Source organism: Lepidothrix coronata, unplaced genomic scaffold (assembly GCF_001604755.1).
Source record: "Lepidothrix coronata isolate B3197 unplaced genomic scaffold, Lepidothrix_coronata-1.0 Scaffold77, whole genome shotgun sequence".
Classification (NCBI taxonomy): domain Eukaryota; kingdom Metazoa; phylum Chordata; class Aves; order Passeriformes; family Pipridae; genus Lepidothrix; species Lepidothrix coronata.
In genome coordinates this window covers 1,486,016-1,507,278 of record NW_016690257.1, presented here as the reverse complement: position 1 = coordinate 1,507,278, position 21,263 = coordinate 1,486,016, and the positions used below count along the sequence as shown (strand labels likewise).

Genomic DNA, 21,263 nt, shown 5'->3' with positions numbered 1-21,263 from the left:
CTTTACCCTTTCCACCCTGGCTTCCAGATCTTCCACCAAGGAGCTGTAAAGCCTGATGGTTTAATCTCCCAGGCCTTTGCTGGGAACGAGGGGAATATTGAAAGAGCGACTCTGCAACACATCCAGGTGCTGGGGATGGACAGAACCACTTTGGGGTGCTGGTGGTGCTGTACTGGTGTGGGAGATCTTCTGGATCAGGGATGACGGTGTCTGGGACTGAGACCTTTAGCATGGAGATTGATGGGATCACTCAGGAAAGCCTTGGCAATCGGGGTGTTGCACACTACCAAGAAAAGACCTGGAGGACTATGTGTGCAGTCTCAAAAGTCAGCTTTGGCATGTCTCCCTTTATTTCTGTGGATCCACAAGGCACTTCCTGAAATGCTACTAAATCTACTTCCAAACAACCAGAGGCAGAGAATTTCCACCATGAAACACTTCAACATATTATTTGTGAATTAAAATACTTATACAAGGATATTCTTGGGGATAAATTTCCCAGTTGTTTGCTTTAGTGGAGTAAGCATAGCATTAAATTACAGGGAAGCGCAACTATTATCTCATAGTTTTCTTTTTTTTATTATAGACTTTTTATCCACATGAATGATAAAGAAACTACAACAGAGTTAAATACTTTTTTTGATAACAGTGATTATATTCTTAATTACACTCAATATTAAATTGTAAAATATTTCCAGAGGAGTACAATCGTAATTCGTACAGCAGGCAAAATACCAGGGGAGGGGAGGGACGAGGGAGAGGGGTGTGAGAATCTCCAGTTTGCTTTTAAAAAGCACTGTGTATGGCTAACGCTGCTCTATCCATTCATCCATCCATCCATCCGTCCGCCCAAATCTGGTTCTGGCCCATCTGGTGAGACGTTCACTTCTTTCCATAAAACAACCACTATCCCAAAGCAAGAGATGAACTGGCAGATGTTGTCAAGTGTCTGTGGGCGCTGAAAGGACCAGCAGTTCCTTTCACAGCTTATCTGCACGATTCGTCAAAAGCATTTTCTCTATCAACTTCAACAGTCCTTCTAAAAACACAAAGACTTAAACTTTGGTACCACCCAAAAAAAAAAAAAAAAAAAAGATCAAGGACAGGCATTTTTTTTTGTGGTTTTGTGTTTACTAATAAATGGCTGCTACATTCTATTTGACATGGTTGTCCATGATACTATGAGGTCACTTGTCCTTAGGTTCAGAGGAACCTGATTTTTTTTTGTTATTTAGATCCCCAAACACTTCCATTTCACAGTCTATATACAAGTCAGGTTTCTGACTGGGTTATAACTTATAAGGTAACAGCTGCAAAAACTCTTGTGCCTCTGGGAATTAAAAAAAGAAAAAAAAAGAGAGAGAGAAAGAGAAAGAGAGAGAAAGTGTTACCAACATTAAGTCCAAGTTTGAGATACTCACAGAATTATGACACTTATTTGCAACCCTTGAAAAAGGGACACACATAGGTCACCTGCTCTAGGAGCATCCTTTGAGAATTTGCTAGTGAGTATCTGCAGGGTCTTGTGGAAATATCCACATTAATGATAAAGTGCAAGTTTTAACTGACTGCAGTGTGAATAAACACAAGAAGACCTGCTGTGGAAAGGAGCACAAGGCCCAGCAAGGGCAACTGAGGAACACAGAGCATGAACTGAGGGTCCTCACCCCCTGGGTGTACTGCGTGGGTAGGGATGTGCTTACGTGTCTCTTCTTGAGGAGAGTCTTTTCTTCTGCTTGGCATATCTGAGGGCCTGAAATTGCTCCTGAACAATACAGTTGTGATTCTCTGCTTGACTGATTTAGCTTAGCAGTTAAGTAACAACTAATCTTTCAAAAGCACCAGGGCCTGCTTGGAGAAATCCCTGTTGTCTGCAGGGATGGTGTGCCTCTGGAAACAAAAACAGCGTGAGGAGCTCATCCATCCTTCACACTCTCGGCAGACAGGCAGGAAATGCTCGTTGCTGTGGTGCCAGCACCTTCCTTGCAGGGATTGTCAGCTGATGGAAACCTGATGCTGGGAAGAAATGGTGCCTTCTCCTCTGGTGCTGCCATCCTCAGGCAGGCTTTTATTGTACAGCGAGTGCTGTGGACAAGGCTCTGAGAGCAGGGCCTGCTGCTTCTCATCTGGGGAGGCGTGCTTTTTTATTCAGGGTATTAATATCACTGAATTTGTTCTAAATCAGCACTCAGATTAATCTACACTCAACCAGAAAGTGCTGGCAGTCAATAAGAAAGTCTGCACAAGAGGCCAAAACAGACCAACTAGATGCTTAGATTAATCTCCTTATCTCAGCAGGCAGAGCTCAAGGCCACAGATATTGGTTATCTGGTTACTCTATACTTACCCTTAATGTTTTTATTTTTAAGTATCTTCTTCTTCCATAGCTCAGGCAAACCTCCTTCATCTGTACTATCAAACCCTTCTCAGATGTCCCAGACTTTCTCTTGAATACGTCTACTTTGTGCATTGCTGAGATCTCTTTTTTTTTTTTTTTTATAATCCCACTACTTCTCCCCAGGGATTTTTTCAGTGAATCCACAAGCCAGATTTTGTGACATAACACAGTAGCAGGGCTACCAGCTTTTTGCCTCTGTCTCCAATCCATAATCCTCTTGTTTTGGTTTGGTTTTCGTTTTTTTGTTTTTTTTTTTCAAAAAAAGGAAAAAGGGGGACTTTATTTAAATGTCAAGACTCTAGCACTCAAAACTGGACTCTCCCAGGCCACTGTTGATGGAGATGGTGTTTCTACTGACTGAATACTTCTAATGAACAGTTCTGAAAAATGCAGTGTTGGGTTTAGGAAGGCCCTGCACATGAGCAGCAGGATAATTTCCTTCTGCAGGACACGGAACTACAGATCAACAGTCAGTGGGGTCCTGTAAAAATCCAAATATATCCTAATATGCTGCTCTTTCCTGGAGCTAAAGGAGTTCCATTAAGGGTAGAAAACCCCATTCCTACCTGCTGATGTGTGAACTTTTTTCTACACTGTGAATGCCAAGGTATTTCCCTCCTTCCACTGGAAGTAAAATGACCTTGATGACAATTTCAGTGTCAAGAAAAGCACATGCTCAGGTGATCAGAACCATAGAATCATTGAATGCTCTGGATTGGAAGGGACCTTAATGTCCATCTCATTCCACCCCCTGCCACGGGCAGGGACACCTTCCACTATCCCAAGTTGCTCCAAGCCCTGTCCAACCTGGCTTTGGACATTTCCAGGGATGGGGCAGCCACAGCTTCTCTGGGCAACCTGTGCCAGGGCCTCACCACCCTCATAGTACAGAATTTCTTCCTAATATCTACTCTAAACCTACCCTCCATCAGTTTGAAGCCATCCCCCCTTGTCCTGTCACTGCAGGACCCAATGATCAACTCTCAGCACTATCTCCCACTCCAGTGAAGCCTCATAGCTCATGCCACATGTCAGTTACCAGCTTTAGCTTGTATCGAAACACCTCCACAGACAAGGCTCTGACACCAGAATCAGTAACACCAAACAACAGAATGATCCCATTAATTCTGGCAATGGCTGCAAACAAAGACACCAGGTCAGGTGGAACAAAATTTCTTCTTTCACAAGCTCACCTTTAGCTTTTGCTGAGGTGTGCACCGAGCTTTTCTTTCCTGATCAAACTTGCTGCATAGGGAATCTGGAATGACACAAAGATTCTGCTTTAAGCCAAGGTTTGGTTAATGCAATATCCAAGCTGGAGACTCCTGCAAATGAAAGGGTTTATTTGCCTTCCTGGAAACAGTGAGGAATTTTAGGAAATAATGCCTTAAATTAAAAGTTTGAAGACTTTAGGAAACTAAAAAATGGCCTGAATTAAAACAACAGATAGATCTTAAAATTCAGTGTAAAAGATGTCTTCTGATGCTTTGTTTCTATCAGTTGCTGACGAAGAGTAAAGCCACCTGAGAGATCACAAAAAATCAGCTGTCTGTGACAGAGCAGGCAATGCACCCTGATCCCTGCACAGCCAAGATACAGTAGGTTGGGAGTATGAGACTTCATGTATTTATATCACCATAATTAGGAAGTTCATAATAGTTATCTCTGACTTGCACCAATCTGAGGGGAAGCCACTGAAGTGGAACAAATAATTAAAGAAAAACAGAGAACACAGGCATACTAGGGAACATAGTTATATTTAGAAACAAAGTGGGATGATGTGCTCACTGGCCACTGGGAATACAGTGCAGGGCTGCTCTTCTCCAGTGCCTTGCCTTTAGAATGCAACAAAACTAATTTGCTCTGAGATTTCTCCATAGCTGGGAATCCAAGTGACTACAAATTCTTTGATGATGTCTTTTGGAAGGACCTTTGGAGGAATTCAGGCTGGGATAAAAAAAAAAAAAAATCAGTGTCCCAGTGTCCTTATGCTCGTAGGTGCTGCTGCACACTGAGGTGACCCGCTTCTGCTGCCAGGATCTCCAGGATACTCTCACAAATAATGTCAAATCTGTTACTGCAAGCTGACAAAAATGTCATCTGAAGTCAGCAGTAAGGCCTTAAGCTGGACAAACAGCAGAAGCAACAGAGGCAAATGCACCGAGTTCAAGCAACCTGCCCCACACACCTAAGGACATGGTAGAGCACGTGAATTTTCATCCATATCCACTGATCCCATAAGTTCTTGAACATCCCTGGTTTTGATTTGAAATGCATTATGCCCACAGTGTGTGAGGATGTTTGTGTGAATTGTGCTCAGCATGTGTCTGGGTTGGTGTAAAACATTGTGTCTGCAATGGGAGCAGACACAACGTGTGCATTGTGTCTGGCAGTGAGAGACACATCCATCCCTGACTACCTTAATAAGGAAAAGAGCAGGGAAGGATCACGATGAGGGGAAAGAACGGAGCATCTGCAGCTCAAGAACTAACCCTTTCATTTCTCAGGGAAGGAGGTCAATCTGATTGAAAGCAGCAGCACAAGGAAGCAGGAGTGCCTGTGGCTGAATGAAAGCAAAAGCCTTTCCTGGGGGGCACACTGCTTCCTCCACCACGCAGCCCTGGACAAAGGGAAATGTGTGTGCACAAGCCACTGACGGCTGGAAAAGACTAAGGACCCAGGTGTTTTGGCTGACTACTCTTATAGCCCCTAGCCCTGGCAGAAGTTAAAAGCCATCAGGAAGCTTGCAGCCAGATCGCCCCGAAAAACCAGAGCTCTCCCCTCCACTAACAGAGCTGCCTCCCTGTGCTTGTGAAGGCCAGAAAGCTCCTCCCCAAACTGCAGCAGGGAGGACGGTGCAAAGAAGCTGTTTACCTGATCACCCGTGGCCAGGGTTTAGACCCAAAAGGGAGCCACAGACAAAAAAAACCCAGCACGTTCCAGCTGGGACCTGTGATGCCTCACCCGCTGCTTTCTGCCTCTCTCCCACTCGCCACGGCCAACAGGCAACTTGGGTCTGCATGGCCGCCAGTTATGTAGGACATCTCCCAGGCTGTACTGACCTAGATAATACATCGGGGTACATTCTGTCAGAAATTAACTGTTCTTAATCCACCTCTCCGCTATATTTGGCGCATCGGCGCCTTTTTAATGTGCGTTGGTTTATCCGCTCTCCTGGTAATAAATGTCACTGGGAGAGGTGGGTGTTCAACAGGGAAATGACTACTTTCTTCGTGAGTTAAATCACCTACAGTGTCATCTTCTACCTTTGTCATTGTGAGAGCATTTGGCAGCTCTGGTGCTGCTGTGGAATAGTATTTACACCCCTTCAGTGCGTACAGGGTGACTGTTGTGATGAAGATGGGATCAGCACTCAAATGGGCATGGAGATCCAATGGGTGGCCCTTAACAAAGGGGTCTACAGCAATAACAAAATTGCAGGCAGGATTCAAGCAGCAAGAAATCATTTTCTTATGACTAAGCCCACATTAACAGGAAATATGACACAATGAGAGCAGATCTGAAGAGCAACCCCAAGGGAACTGCAATATGAACACTGGGTCCTTCTTCCTTCAGGCCAACTCCAGTCTAGTCCTGGGTACTGATCACCTGTTAGGAGGTAGAGCACACTCCTATGTGCATTCCTTGAACACATCCTCATTTGTTTCACCTGGAAGGAATCCAGACCCAAGCTCTGGGTCTGCTCCACAACACGAAGCAAAGCGCAGGAAATTGGGTGGGACTGGGGATTGATTCATTTCTAAAGTGCAGGTCTGATCCCTGCTACAGACACTTGGACACCAAAGGAGCTTTGGCACACCATCCTCTTTCAGAGCCATCACCTTTTCAGCCCATCTCTAGTGGGGTACACAAAGACACATCAGCCTGACTTCTGTTGCTTAGAAAACAGATTTTGCACCCAGGCAATAGCAGAGGATGTGTTTGTGGTTCTCTGTACATCCACACCCATTTTTGATCAGACTTTCTGCAGATTCTAAGGGAAAGGAAGCTCTTGCTTCTATTTTTAATATCTCTGCAAGGTGTTCCTTTTCTCTAACATTTGAATTTATGGGAGAAGGAGGCCCAGCTCTATCCTACCAAGGCATACACAGATGTATTGTCAAGAAAAAAGCTTTGCTCACTTGTCTTAAAAAAAAAAAAAAAGGCAACAGTAGCAAACAGAATAGAATTCTGGTGAAAATAGCACTTGTCAGCTCACTTTTGTGTGCCCATTCAGGGATGTGTGTTCTACCTTCGGCATCAAAAGGACATATTCCCAATTCATAACACTAAACCTAGAGAGAACTCCACCAAAAATTAAATGAGGATAACAGAACACACAGAAACAGACCAGCAGAATCATCCCAACTGCTAGAGCACAGAAGAAAAAGTTAATTAGAATTTCTGGTTTGGGAGGGCAAGGTGATGAAATCTCCCTCGGAGTCTGCAGGACACACGTTCCAGAAATGCTCTTTTACCCATCATTATATGTGTGTGCCTGTGAACGGGCACTCGAGCACAAGATGCAGCTCAAGAAATCCAGGAGCCATTCTGCTGAACAACTGTTTGCCTCTGACACTCTTGTCAAGGTCAGCCATTCCAGCTGGACCACTTCAAGGAGAGGACAAAAAGCAGAAATGCCCATAAAGCACTGCAATTTCATATATTTCCTCTTCTTGAAACTGGAGTGACAGCTGTGCAGAGACCGAGGCCTCCGCACACAAAAATAGGGATACTCCTTGTTTGTACAACGAATAAATTAGTTGTACAAAGCACCAACTTTCCATGTACAACCTAAAAGAGGAATTAAACTTTCTGGTGGTTTGTTTGTTTTTGTTTTTTTTTAATTACAGTGGCACCCAGAGGAACATGATCTCATACCTCTGAAGATTTACCAGTATTACTACATAGTAGATTTTTTTCTTCTTTTAAGCATTCCCTGTGATTCTTTAAAGATGGTGCAGAGATGGAAATCAGTTTTGCAGGTGGAGAGTTCCCGATTTATTTTATTGCCTGACTCTGAAGAACAGAGTTGATTCAACGTAGCACTTAGAGCAGAAAGCCATAAAACATAGAAGGGTTCCAGATGGATCCAGTTCTGAGCTCTGAACATTATTATCAGCCCAAAGTTAGGCTACTAAGGAGCAAGTCGGTTAAGAAATTAAAATACCCCAAACAAAACCAAACCAACAGTTCCCATTTAATCTGGAGAGACAAAGGACTGCCTGAGTATTTCACATTTTCTAGCAAATCTCAAAAAACTGCCATCTTTTACCCTTACATAAAATTAGTGGAATTGGTCACTACCTGATGTTCTAAACCACAGTGGGTGATGAACTGAGCTTTTCCTGATGGACAGGTCACCACTGAGGTCAGCACACCCTGGGAACCCAGAAACTACTTGTAAGGGAGCTCTGATAGGAAATTAGGAAAAGCAACTCTGTTTTCAGGAGACAGAGTGTTCTACTTCTCTGTGGCAACGTTTGAGAGGGGTTCACGAAAACATTAAAGGATAAAAATCATCACGCTGGGAATGCTGCTCCTGATCTTTTTCTCTCACCAGGCAGCTTGGAAGAAAGTTCATGCCTTTAAAATTTGATCCACTAACACAGTTGCTCAGAAAACAGCATCAGAGAGATACAGAGACTCAAGTAGGAACTGACTCAATACTTTCTTAAGGTGCTGCACTGTCCTGGCAGATGAATTCAGGTAAACACTGGACAGAAACTGATAACTCTAAAGGCAGGTGAGACTCTTCTAAGGCCATACCATGTGTGTCATGAGAGAATTTACCTGAGAGAATCTACCTGCCTGGAATTTGCAGCAATTCCTTCTCTCTGGCCCTTTGTGTACAGCTTAGTGACAACAGCCAGATGATCCACCAAATCACAGAACCTTTTAGGCTGAAAAGCCCTCTAAGACCATCGAGTCCAACCATTCCCCCAGCACTGCCAAGGCCACCACTAACCCATGTCCCCAGCTGCCACTTCCACAGGGCTTTTAAATCCCTCCAGGGATGGGGACTCCACCACTGCCCTGGGCTGCTTGTGCCAGAGCTTGACAACACTTTCAGTGAAGAAATTTTCCCTAATATCCATTCTAAACCTCCCCTGGCACAACAGGATTCATATGCAAACCCCATATTTTATATATGGCCTCTGAGTGCCTGCACTGTGCTCAGCCAATCTGGGACACTGCACTTTGAAAGAGGAGGCAGAAAAAAATTAATTCAGTGATCTGAGATCCATTTTCCAGTTAAATACGAGGGGAAATCAGTTGTTCCCTGGCACTTGGTTGAGAGCTTGGCACAAACAGGTTGCAAAACTTTCTGGTAGCTGCTCCAGACACTGATCAAATCCTTTCCTCTGAAACACAGGGAGTTCCACCTCCACATCAGGAAGAAATTCATCACTATGAGGGTGACTGAGCACTGGAACAACCTTCCCAGACACGTTGTGGAGTCTTCCTCACTGGAGATATTCAAAAGCTGCCTGGAAATGCTCTTTTTACCTGTTATTATAAGTGTGTGTGCCTGTGAACAAGAACAAATCTGAGTAACGTGCCCTGGGGGGATCCTGCTTGAGCAGGGAGGTTGGACTAGATGACCTCCAGTCATCCAGGTCCCTTCTAACCTGAACCATTTTGTGATTCTCAGCAAAACTGGTGGCCACACAACGTCCAGCTGCCCCAGCACCCTGCCAAGCCAGGCTGCGCCCGAAGAACTCAACACCCACCACTGAACACAGAACAGGACAGGACCCACCCCGTTTCCCCAGTGATCAGAGCCTTGCTTCCAACTTTCAGGAAGACACAAAATATTATTATTCTTTAACCCCGGAGAGGGCAGGGCACTAAAATAACCCCCGCGCTGATTAAGCCCTGCTTTTAGCGAGGCTTTCGAGGAGGAACGGAGAGGCCCGGCCGCCGGCGGGTGCAGTGTGGGGCGGGGGGCGGCAGAGGGCGCCCGACCCCTCCGATCCGTCCCCGCGGCCGCAGCTCCGCGATGGATTTACCCAAAAAAAACCACAAAAACGGGAGAAAAAAGCATCACCCGCCACTGTTCAGCACCGTCCGGGTACGGACCGTGCACCACCTTCACCCAGTGCTTTCCGTGCAACACTCAGCCTTACAGCGGGAGCTGGCGCCGGAAAGCTGTCAGATGCGATTGTATTTGCTTAATTTTTTTTTCCTGCCCCTTCTATTCCAGATATTTTTGACACAGGAAACACGCCAAAGATGGTTTAGGCAGCTTGAGGGGTTACAGTTCAGGGGGAGTGAAACCATCGTTCAGGCAAAACCTGCCTCTGGTGATCACGGTTACAAGGGATCACGGAACCACAGAATTGTTTAGGTTGGAAAAGCCCTACAAGGTCATCAAGTCCAACCATTCCCCAGTACTGCCAAGGCCACCACTAACCCATGGCCCCAAGTGCCACATCCACACAGCTGTTAAATCCCTCCAGGGATATTCAGGAAGGACTAATTTAAGTTGTATAATCCTTCAGCAGTGAGAAGAGCCAAAAAAACCCCCCTGACTCTGGGCATTTACACTGTTTGTAAAATAATTTTTAAAAAGCAATTAAGCCAAGTTCTGTGGCTAATTATACCAGTAAATTTGGAGCTCAACACTGCAAAGGTATACATCTGTGAAGGTCTAAGTAAAATTAGGATTTAAGTATGCATTAAATACTTCTGCTTTTCTCTTTGCACTTCTATGTTAACAAGAAAATTCGGCTAAAGTTCTGTTAAAGCGACAGTACAGCATCCCAGGTACAAAAGAAAACAACCTGCCGTTGGTTAAAAAAAAAACCACCAACAATTAAAAAAAAAAAAAAGGAAAGTAGCCATGCTTCTCATGCATTCTGCACCAAAAGCTTTAATTCATCCATGCCATAACCCAAGAAGGCCAAAGTAGTTCTATTGTTACCACATTCAGTTCATTAATCTTAATTCTAGAACATAAACATACAAGATATATTCACATGAATGAATTAAAGTAACTGCAGGGATTATCACCTCAAAAGTGCTGACTCCATCTCAGTTATCAACCAAGACATCAGCTGAAGATTTCTTTACCAGTCTTAAACAGACACACTCGTTATTTGCAGCAGTCTCTCACTTCTGCATACGCAAATATCCCTTTATGTGTCTCAGTGTCACAACCTGCCTCACAAATATGAGCATAAGGACTTGACTTGATGATTTGACAACATTCCTATTAGTAGTAATTAAACTCAGGCAGCGACAGTGAGGGAAGAGGTCCTGAATTGCTGGGGCAGTGCATTAAATGTTGAAACTATTCCCTGTTAAGTACATTCAGACAGCTCTGTTTAATGATTAAATGACTATTAGTCTTTCCGTAGCCTGCGTCAGTAAGTGGAAAGGGTGTGAATTACATGATCGTATTTCTTTTCCTGCCCAAGAAAATCAGAAAAAAATGACCACAGCTGGCTCACTGGAAGTCTGGGATATCCAGTTTCAGAAGCAACTTCACAATTGGGACACAAAGTGAATGGCAGGGGTGATCCATTCTCTCTTTGGGAAGGGGAGCTTGTTAGCTCCAAGCTCAGCTGACACAAGAGATAAAGGCTGAGGTGGCCCTGTAAACTCTGTGCTTCACAGCAGGAATTGGGCAGGTGACCTGCCTCAAATACAAAGCAGTAGGGGTGCTTTTCAGGGTGGCATCCTAATTAACATCTTCTGTGACAATGAAATTCACAGATCAAGCCAAACTCCCTGCCTGACATGACAGACAAAGAGGGATGCCGTAAAAGCTGGACACACTAAAGGAAAAGAGTGGAGACCAGCAGCAAAAAAAAAAAAAATATCCAGAGATGTTCTGGAGTTGAGTTTCCTCCATTACCAACCTCTTTCAAACACCCTCCATCTCTCATTGAAATCTCTGAAGTCAGCAGGAACAGGGCGCGTGAATGTTCGGCAGCTCTAAAAATAAGGCCAGTCCTAAATGCGTCCAAACGCCGGCACACAGGTTTGACAATCCTGGCCTTCAGCTTTGTTTTTATGTCCTAACCCATCAATTAGAAAATGACAGTACCAGGAGGCTGGACGATGCCTTCTCTGCACCATGGCCCACGACAAGCAGAAGGAAAATTTAAGGTGCTGGAGCACGGGGTTGATTCAGGGAAGTGGGGATACTTGGCAAAGCTGCCTCGACACAAAGGGCTGTTAAATAATGTCAGACTGATCATGGAGAAAGCACTAGCAAAGCAAGTATTAGCTGACAGCCTCCTGTTTGTTACTATGCCCTGCTCTTAAAACCACTAATCAGTGCTTGAGTATGAAACATCTTCCCATGCTCCAGCCGCCTTCCTTGCACTGGATTAAGCATGTCAAGTTTTCAAAACAGCACAGTTGTATGTGATGATCTAGAGTTGCACTAACACACAGGCAAAATCCCTCTTGATTTTAAAATAACAAGCAAGAGACCCAACAGTAAAGTGTGCCTGCACTGAACTGTGTTTTGGCAACTCGATCCTTTACTGCTGAGTTAAGCACTTCTTCTAGTGTCTGAAACGTGAAAAAGACACATCCTAAGGTTTATTTGCTGGTGAGAAGCTGGGCTTGCACAGATTCCCTACCGAGGGCTGAAATGCACCCCTTGGCAGCTCACATGAGGTAGAAACATTTAACTGTTTGCTGATTCAATGCTCCCATTCCTCCCTGCTGAAGCACCTCTCCGTGTTGAGTCAACACATTTCATTTAGTTGAAACATGAAGACCCATCTGGTTACTGTATGAAAGTAAATCTCCAGGTAATTAGGCTCTAAACCAGCTGAGAACTGCACACTTAGGTCTTGCTAACTACAAGGTAATAGGAGCTCGGTGACAGCGCATCTGCATGGCTCACAAAGGAAAAGTTTGAGGTGTGCATTTAAAGAACATAAAGCAGCGGCTCATAGCATTTTCAGTGGAGAAGGCAAACTTACAATTTGTAGCTGCTGTACCATTTCTTCTCTGTACGCCAGTTCCCGCTTCATCTGATCTTGAAAATTATCTGTGTGAGGGGGGACAAAAAAAAGTAGATGCAATAATTAAAACAGAGACCACACAGCAGAATTCATATAAATCAAATTATATCAAACCCAATCACCACTGAGGAACTGAAGCACTACACAAAGCCTTTCAGCCAATTAAAATGCGTGCCTGAAAAATACTTATGCATTAGAAGACACTACAGACAACAGAAAAACTTTGAAAAAATCAGATACTTCCCCAATCAGCAGATCTAGGCTGCTAAGTTTCTGTTGCTATCATTTATTCCCAGTTATTTTTCTTGATGGGCGAGACTCTGCAGTCATTACTCAAACTTCTACCAACATTGAAGAGAGGAGCAAAAACTGCTCTCCTTTGCTTTGGCATAAATCTGTTGGACATCAACAGCGATGTCCAACATGTGAGAAGAGAAAGCGTTCAAGGATGCAGGGTTTGATTTGTAGTGTGTAACACTGTGCTGATGGCTTTGAATAAAACTCAGACTAAAGCTCTAGAAACAGTGACGTGGAACTCAGAAGGGAAAAAGTCTTTGAAAGAAAAGACCCTGAACAGCTGGGCTATAGCACAGTCCTGCTTTCCTGCTCCAGTAGATCCTCCTTCCCTTATTTTCCTCCTAAGTAACCATTTCAGACAAAATTTCATTCGGTAGAAGATTAACTGCTGGTCTGTGTTCCATAACATTGCTGTTGGAGGGTGGGAAAAAGAAAAACATAAACAAAACTATTGACGAGAACCAAGTAACTTGAAGAGCTGCCTTGGTGGAGATCTGGGTGCAGTGATGGACTGTTAAATGGAAGGGGAAAGAAAACCCATTCCAACCAGTATCATTTAAACCCAGGAAACAAGCCTGTCCTGGAGCATGGAACCAGTGAGGTGAATGCCATTGGAAAACATCATGGAGAGCCCGGAGAAGGGAACTGCACGGCCAAGGTAGCTAAAATGGTTTATTTACAGGTAACCAATTAAAAGAGTTACACAGTCATGCTGGCTGCTGGGACACTAGCCTGGGAGTCAGGAAGCCTTTTGGCTCTGCTGGACTCCGTGTGTGTCTCCATGTCTCCTTTCACTGCAAGCAAAGCAGGAGTAACAGCCCTGCTTCACCTGCCAAGTGGGTTGGGAGGATTAAGGGATTAAAGGACTGGGATGCTTTGATAGCACAGCACTGTGAGTGGCAGAACTGCCTAAAATGCAATGGAAAGATCTGGGCCCAGGTGAGACTGTGCAGCTCCTATAAATAACCTGTGCTGCTGCAACGCTGGGAACTCACCCGCTCCCAAACTGGCCGTGCAGCCTCTGCACCACTTCCCAACCCCAAAAAACAGGAGCAGGAAGGCAGGAGAGCAGCTGTGGCACGACTCAGTGGAGGGGAAGGATGTCCCTCATTTGCAGGGAAAAGGGGATTTGTCGCCATCACGAGCGGGCATAGCAAGGCTGGAAGAAAGTACAAGGGGGCAGAGCTCTGTCCTCCTCTTCTACACGTGAATTTTGCCCTCTCTGAATGAAGAGTCAAGTTGCTATTTAAAAGGCAAGGAGGCAGGAAAAGAACAGTGAAACAAAGAAAGAGAAATTTTGGTGGGCTGAAACCATCAGGAGTCCAGCACTGTCACATAGGAAGGGACATGATAACATCCAAATGCAGTTCTTCGTATTTCAAGTAAATTCCCACAGAACTTTCCAGCTTATTCCCTCTACTACTCCAACTTGATAATAAAAATAAGCCAACAGAAATAAAGCAGGTTTACCATTCCTCTTTTCCTACCCCCAGAAAAGTCATGCTGTATAAAAAGGTGATTCCCTCCTGCCCTGGTCACTGAAGGCTGATAAATCTGTGTTAATTCCTATTGAGGTCCTCCAGCTTCACTCTGAGCAGGCTTTAAGGAGAAATTTTCCATCTTTCCTCAACACTTTCCTCCTGACTGCCTCTTTACAGGCTCATCACCTCTCAGAACAAATAGCTCAGAAATCTTTCTCAGTCCTGCACGGCAAATGTCCAAGCTCACAGTGGAAATGGGTGTTAATGGCAGGGATAGAGTTTTGTTTTTTTTTCCGGCAGCATTAATCCGACTCCGAATGCTTACAGACAGAGCCATAAGCAATACCCAAGAGAAAAGATATGAATATTTAAATAGCTTTCTTAACACAAAATTAAATACTTTAAGTACCCAGACTACTTCTCCACCATTTTATTGCCACGGTTAAATGCAGACGGACAAAATGCGGAGCAGCCGACACCAGCGGCACAAACCAGCGGAGGGTTCCAGGAGAACCTGTCACCAGGCACAAGTGCTTGTATTTCTATCAGGACAGCAAACACTCCGATTTTCTACAAGTGATCTGATCTTTGGGTTTTTTTATTATTTTCTTCAGGTGATCTCTGCTTTGAGAGATCTTACGGAAAACCTCACCTGCGGCTTTCAAGTACAACAGCAGTATGAAACATACAGGTGCAAGCAGCAGAAGACAAGGTCTGCTGTTTTATAAAACACCACAGTCCACGTTTCAAGCAGGTACAAGAAGCCACAGAGAAGCTTGGAGCATAGCACTGCTACAAGAGCTTGCAAATGAGCTCAGTTCTCATTTAAGAGTGATTTCCATGAGGAGAACTCTGAAACCAAACACCACTTACACACAAGAATGCACAGCCCTGTTGTGGATAGTGGTTTATGACTATTAACGTGTAATACCCTGAATGTGCTCTGTTCCAAGTGCAAGACCCAACAAAAGGTGACTTTGGAGTTAACTCCAGGTAACCTGACAGAAGCACTTTCTAGAGAGACATAGCAGTACCTTTCACATCTCATGTGTTGCCTCCCTGCTGAAACAGGGATGAGTTTTCCGCTATTTAAAAAAACACCAAGAAGACTTGAAATTCAAAGGCTTCTTATGCATCTGAACAGTTCAAAGCACAGGGAGATCCACCACCAACCATTGGAGTGAGAATTACCCTGGCAGTGTGTTCCTGTCCCTGGCAGCTTTAGGGATGGGACAGAATTCCAGTCTCCATGACTGCTTACCTCGGTGCTGCACAGAGCCAGACTGGGATATAAAAACCTGTAACCTGCCTGCTCTTCGCTCCCTCCTGCAGCCTCAGGTATTTCCAAGCCATGATAAATCCATCAATACAACTTTAATTTTACCTCAACTTTCATTTAGCTGGATCTCCAAACACTTCTCTCCCTAGCTCCTCCTTACCCAAGACCACCAGAGGCAGTTTCTAATTTGGGAAACCTGGCAAAGTAGTTTTTAATACTTGATCTAAAGCAACAGCCCTGTTCAGCATCAAGAGCCTGGAACAGAACCCCTCTCTTTTGCTAGAACACATACTGCTGTAGAGGGCAAACCACCCTTATCATGGATTTACACTAATTTGCTTTACAAAGACCGTTTTTCTTGTTCTATTATATGTGGAGGAGGGGCGGGTTTTTTTGGTAAATCTAAATCTGTAAATAGGTTTTACGGTCACTTGTAGGTATTGTTTATAGCACATTATCTGTTTTCTATTTTAATCCTGAAGAAAATTGACCACTACTTTGTGGTACGTTGAAACCACATATTTTTCAAGCCAGCATACAGCAGTCACCACTTCCTTGGTCGGCCGTACGTGTTCTTTTCTTTTATTTGAATTGTATTTCATGTGGTTTAATTGCAGTGTTTATTTACATGGGCAATGACAGAGCATTAACTTTACTGTAGAAGAACAAAAGGATAAATAAGAGACCTGAATGGCAAAACTCCAAGGTGCCACTTTGCCAATACCACACGGCAGTGTTTTGATCTACACAAATTATTTGAAAATTACCTCACTCCCAAACCCAAGTAATGACTGTATTTATTCTGAAGGATGAGGTTATACTCCTTTCATTATTATCTGTGTCACGTCAGGCGACTCTTTATTTATGGAGCTGTCTACATATTTCAATATTTGGGCTGAAGACAGAGTCATTCCCAGAGTCTTTGCACTTCCTTGCTTCCCTGAACTTGCCTATCTGATGCTATAGGAAGGGGAAAAACATAGTTTCTTTAAACTTTAAACACATGAACCCTGCTAGGTGTCCATTTGGTTTCATTTAACACGTGCTCAGTGCATTCTGTCACCCCGGGATTGCAGCACTGTGCTCATCAGCTGCAGTGCAAGGGCCATCTCCAATAGCCCATCTCAGGGGGAACAACCTAAACAGGCATCTCTCATGCTTAAACACAGGCCAAATGAATTCTCCAGCATCAGCTACAACCACCTGAAAATGGGTATGAAGCACCTTGTCTTCAAAAGCCCCTAGGAGGCTGGTTAAGACCAGTATCACTGTACCCTGAGAGGCTCCAGAAGTGTTTCTCCTTCCTGTATTCAGTGTTACCAAAACCAGTAAAATATACACCAGAACAGACATCCAGCTTTATATCTTCCCTACGCAAGATCTGCCTGGGCAGCCTGCAAAACCACACCAGAAGTGCCACTGTAGAATCATGGAGTGGTTTGTGCTGGAAGGGACCTTAAAGACCATCTAATTCCAACCCCCTGCCATGGGCAGGGACACTTTCCACCAGACCAGGTTGCTCTGAGCCCCGTCCAACCTGCCTCAGCAGAACTAAGCCAAAGATCCTGGCAACACAACTGAGAACATAACTCTCCCATTTTATCAACCTGGCAACAACCGACCACGCACACACGACACCAAAACCACAGAGATGTCTTACTGAAGACTGGGAAAGACGCGTTTCCTTTCAACACCTGGAATTCCTGTTCCAGTCTCCTTCGTAAGTCGATCTGCTCAAACAAAACCTTCTGGAGCTCCTCTAACAAAGAGAAGAGAAAAGTGGGTGTGATAGTCTGTGTAAATAATTCTTGAAGGAACAGTTGCAGAGCAATTCATTACTATAAGACAAAATATTTTAGCGCTTATTAGGAAAAAAAAAAAGCATTGCATAGACCTACAATAGATTTTGTGCAGAAAGCCATGAATATAAATCAATGTAATATATTATTTTAAAGTATTATATTACAGTGTCATGTATTGATTGATATATATGCATTAATCTCAATTATATCCACCCAAAGGTCCATATATTATTCATATGTTACTTGACAAGCTTAAAATATGGTGCAGAACAAAAGTGCTCCCTATTACCCTCATATTCTATTAAAACAAAGAGCAGTTTTATAATGTAAGAGGCCCTTATTTATTTTACCTTTCCCCATGTTTTCCACATCCTTCTTCAGCGAATGAGGTGAATTGGTTTCTTGTGTGTGTTCTCCTTAAAAAAAAACAAAGAAAGGAAAGAAAAAAAGTTATTGATTTACTGATAGTGCCTATTTTTTTTTTGTCAGTGTTGTCCTTACTATGCAGCCGCTTCAGAGAATCTGGAGAAAAAAAAAAAAGGGGGGGAGAAAACACAAAGAAAGAGTAAGATTGAGCTTTATCTACGTTATCTGTGTGGGCATAGCACAAATATTTCGCAAACTCATGGTTTCTTCTCATTTACTGAAGTATCTGCCTACAGCACAGGCTCTTGCAGACAGTATCTCCTCAGCATCCAGGACAGCTCTTCTTGCCAAACGGATCCCTGCTTTCCCTCTAACCCCTCTTGAAGATGCTCTTATCAGAGAACAACCGGGAGCAAGCCGAGAAAGGGAAGAGCCTTCTCCACAGCCTCATCTCTCCTCCTCGCCACGGGAAGTCTGTGCTGTCCATCTGGGCAGGACCCTGCTCCAAAATCCACAGGCAAAATCCCTTTCTTTGCACCTGCCTTTTTGCCTTCGTCAGCTCTTCAGCTTTATCATCTCCCAGAGCTCCGTGGCACGGGCATGTCGTTACTGGATATAATTTATATCCAGCTGAGATAAAATTGACATTAGTGGTATTTGCATCTAAAAGATACAGCTCTGAGGTCAACCAATTCAGGGACTTCAGTCTTAGGTTGCTCAAGTTAACTTTTGATCATACTATAGCACAGAATTTTCTAGATAAGAGAATTTGACTATTTCCAGACACATGCATGCTACTTCCTTCAGCTTTTTTCCTTTACAAATTAAATTTAAAAAAAAAAAAAAAATCTTCACCTGCTGTTGAGTTCACCTGGATGACAGTATGACTTAAAAATCGAACTTTCTGACAAAAGGCGTTATTTTCATTATCCTCTGGAACTGTGAAATTTTCCTCTGATTTCTATGAATTGGGTTTTGAACAAAAAGCTATGAAAAACTGTTTTTAAAAGAAAAAATACCACTTTAGCTGAAATTGATGGGAGATTTTCTGTTATTTACAGCTGAAATAGAAACGGACTCTCGATAATTAAGAGAATATTTGGTAAATAACCAATTATTGAAGTAATTGGATTAATTCTTGTTTTAGTCCAGCCAGTAAATACACATCATTAACTCTGCTGATAAGTAATCACAAGAGACATTTATATAAAGCTACTCATGTGTTTATGTATTTGGAAGAGAGAATCATGGAGAAAACATCTTGGGTTTTTGTTGTTTTGCTTGTTTGGTTTTTTTAAATAAAAATCCATAGCACTGAATAGGTCACCACACAACAGACAACAGTCACTTTAAAAATAATTGTGTCATCACAGTGGGCTAATTTTAAAGTTGAATTGGAAAGTCCTGTTATATATGCAGTCAGAAATCTTTCTGCAAAACATTTATTTCTGTTTTTAAAAATCGATGCAATCTTATATCCAGTAAACCTTGAAGTCTTACTATATGAAACCTGTCCAATAGCTATGCATTTTATCATTTGCTTTCTCTTCATTCCTTAAAAAAAAGCCAAAAAGCAACCACTCATTCAGGCACATACATTTACACAACTGGTATCTGGTGCCAACAATTCCATTTTAAAAACCTGTTTATGTAACACCGTGATCAAAAAAATATTTTTTTTATTTTTTTTTTTTTATAAAAAAGAAGTATTTTCTAGAGTTGTCTCACTGCAGTAAAAGAAGTAGCAAGCTTAAAAATATATCACTTTTTGGGCAGTGGTTTGAGGAGTTTCCACAATGCAAAAGGGTCTTTTTTTTTTTTTTTAGCTAACATAATTCTGTTTTAAACTGGATTGATAACAAAATAAATATTTTATTAAATAAATTAGGGTACACTACCATCAGAAGGGAGGAATTTAAGCTTAGGAAGGATATTTATTGAATTATAAATACCAGTATGTTTCCAATCGCTTTCTTCCACCAAGGCATTCTTTTCTGAAAAGTTTTATGTGCAATTTTGAGGGATAACAGGCTCACAGACAGAAGGTAACTGGATTTTTCAAGGGGGAGGAAGAAAAAGGGGAAGACACTAGAGCATGGTGACAACATAGCTCCTTCCCACTGGCTTGTTTGAGCTTTCAGGGCCATATGATTTGAGGCTGCTGACTCGCTGAGACAGAAAAAGCTGCATCAAAATGAAAATAAGGGCATGTAGCATGAAGAACAACTTCTCCAGCATCTGCAGCCTCCCTACAAAGCTGACAAAAAGGCTTATTATAAAATCCTCCATCCTTACTCCTGAAATAAGTAAAGAATGGGACTGGAAACGTGAAGGTATTTAAAGGCAAAACCCAGTACATATGGTTTTGCAGAATAACGGCATTTTTAAAACGCTTTCTGATGTTAAAAAAATAGTCTCAACATTGTTGTTGTTAATGGCAATAATAATCAGATGGGTTTCACCTTTCCAGTCCCCCTGAAAATGATAATCAGGAGCCTGCTCTTCTCCGTTTTTCCGTACTTCCCAGAGGCCTCATCATGCCTTGTGTGCTGCTCTACCTTAATTGAAAGGGAGGAGGTATTGAATATTTAACCAGCTTCCTTTCTCTTAAATGTTAATTAAAAGCTAAATAGGTGTTTAAAAACAAACAAACAGAAAGCCCAAAGAATTTTAATCAGTCTAAGGAAAAAATCACTTCCCCCTCCTAATAGCTCCACCATAACTCTCCTGGGCCTTGTCTACACACAAACTTGTAGCAGGGTTTAGAACAGCACTGAAAGCTGGGCAGCCCCTGGCATGGACACAAAGGCTTTCTTTAAAAGAGGTTTATTTAAGTTTACTAGGAAAAATCAAACTATCTCATCCATCTGCTGGAAAAGGAGATGGAAGTGTTTGCAGCTGGTTTAAGCCGCCCCAGCGAAAGCCTCTGGTGCCTCTGTTCTTCCCGATGAGCTCGGGTGCACAGACACTGTTATGGCTTTCCTAACCTGGGATGTGAGCATTCACCCACATGGATGGGGGGTGGGTACAGCAGAGATGATGTCTGTGATTAGACACACCTCAGAATGACTCAAAAATCAGCACTGTGGCAAACAGAGGTCCCAGTCCGTGCGCCGGCACAACGTCGGCTCTCGTGGTGCCGCCACTTTACGAGCTCTGCACCTGCTGGGGCAGCGAGGTTTTGAATTTTTAACGTTCGGGTTTTCAACATTTCTAAATTTATTCTCCCCAAAAAGAAGTGCACTTTGACCTCGTTGTAAAAAAACCAAACCAGACGCGGCCAGGTTACCTCTTTGTGCCGTGCCGCCTGTATTAGCGGATATCCTGCAATCCTTCCCGAGGAAGCTCTCGGAGTGCTCTTCAAACAGCAGCTAGAAAAATTCCACACTGTCCCAGACAACTCCACTGTCTCAATGGGCAGCTGAATTGTCCAGCACAGAGCTCTGATGGTCTGGGAATATAACCCCATCCTCCTGACTCTGCACCTTGTACCCAGCTGGTGTCCTCTACAATCCTCACTACATCTGCACTGTCAGATCACATCATCCAAAATTATCCATTTGCCCGTGTCTCCGCATCATCCCTGTTATTCCTGGACAGTAACTGTGCATCACAGAGCACACCTTATCTGACAAAAGCTCTTCCCCTCAC

The 21,263-nt window shown here is 43.3% G+C and overlaps 1 protein-coding gene across 1 annotated transcript in view; it reads right to left on the bottom strand.

Annotated features, from left to right (window-relative positions):
• Window positions 1-1,137: 1,137 nt before the first annotated feature.
• The window catches only part of SKOR2 (SKI family transcriptional corepressor 2), a 27,462-nt gene continuing 7,336 nt past the window's right edge, over window positions 1,138-21,263 (bottom strand). The window contains exons 5-9 of the mRNA XM_017819741.1: window positions 17,597-17,662; window positions 17,105-17,203; window positions 12,346-12,413; window positions 3,592-3,656; window positions 1,138-1,330 (exon numbers count right to left, since the gene is read on the bottom strand). Coding sequence (XP_017675230.1) covers window positions 3,594-3,656; window positions 12,346-12,413; window positions 17,105-17,203; window positions 17,597-17,662 — 296 coding nt within the window. The 3' untranslated portion in view covers window positions 1,138-1,330; window positions 3,592-3,593. The remainder of the gene's footprint in view (window positions 1,331-3,591; window positions 3,657-12,345; window positions 12,414-17,104; window positions 17,204-17,596; window positions 17,663-21,263) is intronic.